Source organism: Tachysurus vachellii, chromosome 8 (assembly GCF_030014155.1).
Source record: "Tachysurus vachellii isolate PV-2020 chromosome 8, HZAU_Pvac_v1, whole genome shotgun sequence".
NCBI classification, from domain to species: domain Eukaryota; kingdom Metazoa; phylum Chordata; class Actinopteri; order Siluriformes; family Bagridae; genus Tachysurus; species Tachysurus vachellii.
In genome coordinates, this window is record NC_083467.1 from 27,093,151 (window position 1) to 27,099,001 (window position 5,851).

At 46.9% G+C, this 5,851-nt stretch overlaps 1 protein-coding gene across 1 annotated transcript in view; it reads left to right on the forward strand.

Annotated features, from left to right (window-relative positions):
- The first annotated feature begins 315 nt into the window (after positions 1-315).
- The window catches only part of pofut2 (protein O-fucosyltransferase 2), a 12,378-nt gene continuing 6,842 nt past the window's right edge, over positions 316-5,851 (forward strand). Inside the window, exons 1-7 of the mRNA XM_060877107.1 lie at positions 316-533; positions 829-1,079; positions 1,172-1,316; positions 3,052-3,162; positions 3,962-4,028; positions 4,423-4,548; positions 4,667-4,847. Of these exons, the coding sequence (XP_060733090.1) occupies positions 346-533; positions 829-1,079; positions 1,172-1,316; positions 3,052-3,162; positions 3,962-4,028; positions 4,423-4,548; positions 4,667-4,847 (1,069 nt within the window). The 5' untranslated portion in view covers positions 316-345. The remainder of the gene's footprint in view (positions 534-828; positions 1,080-1,171; positions 1,317-3,051; positions 3,163-3,961; positions 4,029-4,422; positions 4,549-4,666; positions 4,848-5,851) is intronic.

Genomic DNA, 5,851 nt, shown 5'->3' on the forward strand with positions numbered 1-5,851 from the left:
TTTAGGTTTTGTGTTGTCATTTTTTTATATTTGTCCAAAGCTATTTATTTATTTATTTATTTATTTATCTGATTATTTATTTATTTATTGATTTCTTCGTTAATTAATTTGCTTGTTTTTGCTTGTTTACAATATTTTTGGTACTTTAACTCAAACTTCTTGTGAATTACAGTTTTTATTTATATGAAAATAAATTATTATATTTATTAAATAAAATAAATGAATTATATTTTGACTTTTATTAAATGAAGCCTCAATTTTTCTAGGCAACAAATAGACGTGACGCTGTTGCCTGGCAACCACAGACGCGTTCCGGTCAACCCGGAAGTGCGTGGCCTTAAAGCAATGGCGGAGTCCAGGGAGAAATCCGGTCTCGTATGGTGTGTTTGTGTTTATTTTCAGTGTTGTGTAGTTGTGTTGTTGTTGTCCGCTGTCTTGACCCCTGTGTTCGGGGATCTGGGAGCCGAAAGCGACGCGTTCCGAGCCGGAAGTTCTGGCTTATCAGCGGCTGCGGCGGCAGCGCGAGACGTGCGGTATGTAAACAATAAGGAAAAACTCCTAATGTGACAATAAACATGTTTATATCCACGTGCTCATTTGTTGACTTATTCCTGTGTCCCACTCTGACGTCACTGGGGTACCGCATTATTGCTAAAGTGTTTATTTACAATGGGATTTAATGAGAAAAACCATGAAAACCAGATAAAGCGCTGCTGCATCACTCTCTTTAGGCAGAAATGATGCAGGATAAATCCCTCAGCACAGCATTGTGGGTAAAGGACACTGCTGTTGAAAGTGTTTCTCTGTGTGCTGTGCTGTAACGAGCAGATACCTGCTGTACGATGTTAACCCTCCTGAGGGCTTTAACCTGCGGAGGGATGTGTACATCCGTATGGCGTCCCTGCTGAAGACACTGATGCAGCATGACGACTGGGTGATGGTTCTGCCCCCGTGGGGTCGTCTGTACCACTGGCAGAGTCCCGACATGCACCAGGTAAAGATCCCATGGGCCGAGTTCTTCAGCGTCACCAGTCTGCAGGCCAACATTCCTGTCATTGAGTATGAAGAGTTCATCGCAGGTAAAGAGCAACAGAAACTGACGTCTGATCACAGCCGAGATTTTACTGCTGTGTTCATGGATGTGTTTGTGTGTGTGTGTGTGTGGCTCCAGAGTCGGGCGGGCCTTTCATTGATCAGGTGTTGGTGCTGCAGAACTATGCAGAAGGCTGGAAAGAGGGAACGTGGGAAGAGAAGGTAGACGAGCGACCCTGCATCGATCGCCTCACGTACAATAAAGACAAGCAAGGATACTACAGGTAGTGTGTGAGCCTGCGTGTGAGCGTGAGCCTGCGTGTGAGCGTGAGTCTGCGTGTGAGCGTGAGCCAGCGCGTGAGCGTGAGCGTGAGTCTGCGCGTGAGCGTGAGTCTGCGCGTGAGCGTGAGCCTGTGCGTGAGCGTGAGTCTGTCCGCGTGTGATCGTGGGTCTGTCCGCGCGTGAGCGCGGGTCTGTCTGCGTGTGAGTCTGCGTGTGAGTCTGCGTGTGAGTCTGCGTGTGAGTCTGCGTGTGAGTCTGCGTGTGAGCATGGGTCTGTCCGCGTGTGAGCGTGCGTCTGTCCGCGTGTGAGTCTGCGTGTGAGTCTGCGTGTGAGCATGGGTCTGTCAGCGTGTGAGCATGGGTCTGTCAGCGTGTGAGCGTGCGTCTGTCAGCGTGTGAGCGTGCGTCTGTCAGCGTGTGAGCGTGGGTCTGTCAGCGTGTGAGCGTGCGTCTGTCAGCGTGTGAGCGTGCGTCTGTCAGCGTGTGAGCGTGCGTCTGTCAGCGTGTGAGCGTGCGTCTGTCAGCGTGTGAGCGTGCGTCTGTCAGCGTGTGAGCGTGCGTCTGTCAGCGTGTGAGCGTGCGTCTGTCAGCGTGTGAGCGTGCGTCTGTCAGCGCGTGAGCGTGCGTCTGTCAGCGCGTGAGCGTGCGGCTGTCAGCGCGTGAGCGTGCGGCTGTCAGCGTGTGAGCGTGCGGCTGTCCGCGCGTGAGCGTGCGGCTGTCCGCGCGTGAGCGTGCGGCTGTCCGCGTGTGAGCGTGCGGCTGTCCGCACGTGAGCGTGGTTCTGTCCGCGTGTGAGCGTGGTTCTGTCCGCGTGTGAGCGTGGTTCTGTCCGCGTGTGAGCGTGCGTCTGTCTGCGTGTGAGTCTGCGTGTGAGTCTGCGTGTGAGTCTGCGTGTGAGCGTGCGTCTGTCTGCGTGTGAGCGTGCGTCTGTCAGCGTGTGAGCGTGCGTCTGTCCGCGTGTGAGCGTGCGTCTGTCCGCGGGTGAGCGTGCGTCTGTCCGCGGGTGAGCGTGGGCCTGTCCGTGTGTGAGCGTGGTTCTGTCCGCGTGTGAGCGTGGTTCTGTCCGCGTGTGAGCGTGGTTCTGTCCGCGTGTGAGCGTGGTTCTGTCCGCGTGTGAGCGTGGTTCTGTCCGCGTGTGAGCGTGCGTCTGCGTGAAACTAAAATAAAAAACTTTTATAATTAAAACATGAGTGAGAATAATGAGCACCAGCGACCATCATCGTCATCATCATCCGAACTGTTAAGAAATGAAAAAGTAAATAATAATAGAATAAATAATTTATATGTAGATTCAAATAAAAAAGAGACTAAAAAATAAATTTGTCTTCAAAACAAACAATGAAGCAAAAATGTAAAGCACTGAAGTAGTTTAATAAATAATGTAGATTGTAAAATTCAAACATCAAAATAGAAGTGATTTAAAATTCATTTATAGAATTAAATAAAAACAGAAGAAATAAAGGTAAAAATAAGCAAAAATGAATTTTCAGTTGATAAAAAATTGAATGAAATGAAATAATAAAAACAGGAAATTAACAAATACAAAACAAGTGGCAGATGACGCAAATAAATAAATAAATAAATAAATAAAGTTTGTTGTTCAAAAACAAATAAAAATAAAAGACTGAGAGAAAACTACTACACTTCTGTGTGTGTGTGTTTTTATTAGTCTGACTACACTGAGATGGTTGGTCTGCTTTGTCCTGAAGCCCGTCAGGTTTCTCTGCTTTCTTTTAGAGGCTGGTTCTGGGGTTATGAGGAGACTCGAGCTCTCAGTGTGACCTGTCTGTCTGCTCAGGGACACGCCTCTGTTCTAGCGCCTTACATACAGGACAACATCACGGCCACGTGAGTCACTTGAGTCACTTCACCAGTTTGAGTTCGATTTTACGTAAAGTCGAGTGAGGCGAGTGAGATGCGTCACTGGGACATCTTAACTGATGCGCATCCTGGCTGCAGAAACGTAGCAGAAGACTGAAAAGATTTTTTTTTTTACGTCAAGTCAACTTACTTTCTAAAAAAAAACAGAAAAGTGTTGGTTTTTATCTTACAGTATCAACACCAATCAGTAAGGAGGGATAACTGACCTGAGGAGCTCCATCTGTCAGGTCACTGAACGTATACATGCCTAAATCTAAACAGCTCACCTAAAATCTACATCAACAGATTGAGTTTACGGCATCTGGTTTTGCAGCAAGTCAGCTTTCAGAGCCATGCTCACTTCCTGGAGGCTGTAATCGTAAAACAAACATCAACAGACTTAGTAGTCTTCAGTCTCTCTCTAGTGTATATGCTCAGTTTCTTTTAGATGCTAATCTAGAACACGCTCAGACGCTAAAGTTTAGTCCGTTAGCGCTTTCTGTCTGTTATTTATAATCTATTATCTATAATAACAATAGTGATAATAGTGGGGAATGTTTTAGCTAAACATACATCTGATTTCTAACTAAAATTCACTACAGATTCTATCCAGACAGCATCCAGTTGCTAGGATACGCAGGTGTTTTTGCAGCCAGGTTGTGTGAACCTCACTGAATATTATATATCCCTTATATATAATGTGTTTCCTGACTAGTTTAGTCAATCAATTGTTATTGATTTTACTGTGTGTGTGTGTGTGTGTGTGTGTGTGTGTGTGTGTGTTCAGCTCAGTGATGTTAGACAGAGCCGAAACCGTCCTCCATGATCATTATGCAGGAAAAGATTACTGGAATGTGAGTACATCACAGCTTTTACATAATTTCTTTTTCATAATTTTTAATAATTTTCATAATTTTTAATAATTTGAATACTGGACTCTGATTGGTCGGAAGGTGTTGAGCAGCTCTGACAGAAGCACAGGTTTAAATTAATGTGTACAGTGAACGCTCCACATAATAATGTTGAAGAATATAATATATTTGTAGACGAAACCGTATACCAATGTCAGAACAGTGTAGTGTCAATGGTAACCATGGTAACCTATTGTGTTAAGTTGTGTGTTACTTTGTGTTCATTGGAAAATGTGTGAAAATTGCCAGAAGAACTGGATGAAAACACATTTAGACGGGTGTGTGTGTGTGTGTGTGTGTGTGCGTGCGCGCGCGCGCGCGTATGTGTGTGCCTTAGACCCGACGCAGTATGGTGTTTGCCAAACACCTGCGTGTCCTTGGAGACCAATTTAGAGCACAATTCCTCAACTCCACTGACGAGCAGGACCACACACCTTACAGCGAGGACTGGACACGCATGAGGGTGAATAACACACACAACATGCATGTGTTCTTCCACATTTCCGTAGTGAATGCATCTGGTTTAATAAATACACCATAATATGTGTGTGTGTGTGTGTGTGTGGGTGTGTGTAAGACAGGCCAAGTTGGGCAGTGCTAAAGGAGGCCCATATCTGGGCGTGCACTTGCGCAGGAAGGACTTTATCTGGGGTCACCGTGAAGACGTACCAAGCCTGAAGGGGGCTGTGAAGAAAATCCGAAGCGTCATGAAGAAACACAAGCTGGACAAAGTGTTTATAGCCACCGATGCTGATGATGAAGGTACAGTTGCTGTTAAGGGGTGGTGGTGTTCTATACGTACAGTAGCAGGCGGCAGTCTTCTATATAGTACGTACAGAAGAGGGTGGTGGCGTTCTATATGTCCAACAGGGGGCAGTGGTGTTCAATATGTACAGTAGGGGTGGGGGTGTTCTATATGTCCAACAGGGGGCAGTGGGGTTCTATATGTACAGTAGGGGGTGGGGGTGTTCTATATGTCCAACAGGGGGCAGTGGTGTTCTATATGTACAGTAGGGGGTGGGGGTGTTCTATATGTCCAACAGGGGGCAGTGGTGTTCTATATGTACAGTAGGGGTGGAAGTGTTCAATACGTACAGTAGGGGCGGTGGTGTTTTATACGTACAGTAGCGGGCGGTGGTGTTTTATACGTACAGTAGCGGGCGGTGGTGTTTTATACGTACAGTAGTGGGCGGTGGTGTTCTATAGTACAGTAGGGGGTGGGGGTGTTCTATTTGTCCAACAGGGGGCAGTGGTGTTCTATACGTACAACAGGGGTGAGGTACAGTAGGGGGCGGTGGTGTTCTATACGTACAACAGGGGCGGTAGTGTTCTATACATACAACAAGGGGCGGTAGTGTTCTATACGTACAACGGGGGCGAGGTGCAGTAGGGGGCGGTGGTGTTCTATACATACAACAAGGTCGAGGTACAGTAGGGGCAGTGGTGTTCTATACATACAACAGGGGGCGAGGTACAGTTGGGGCAGTGGTGTTCTATACATATAACAGGGGCGGTAGTGTTCTATACGTACAACAGGGGGCGGTAGTGTTCTATACATATAACGGGCGGGGTACAGTAGGGGCGGTGGTGTTCTATACATACAACAGGGGCGAGGTACAGTTGGGGCAGTGGTGTTCTATACATATAACAGGGGCGGTAGTGTTCTATACATACAACAGGGGCGAGGTACAGTAGGGGGCGGTGGTGTTCTATACATACAACAGGGGGCGGTAGTGTTCTATACGTACAACTGGGGGTGGTAGTGT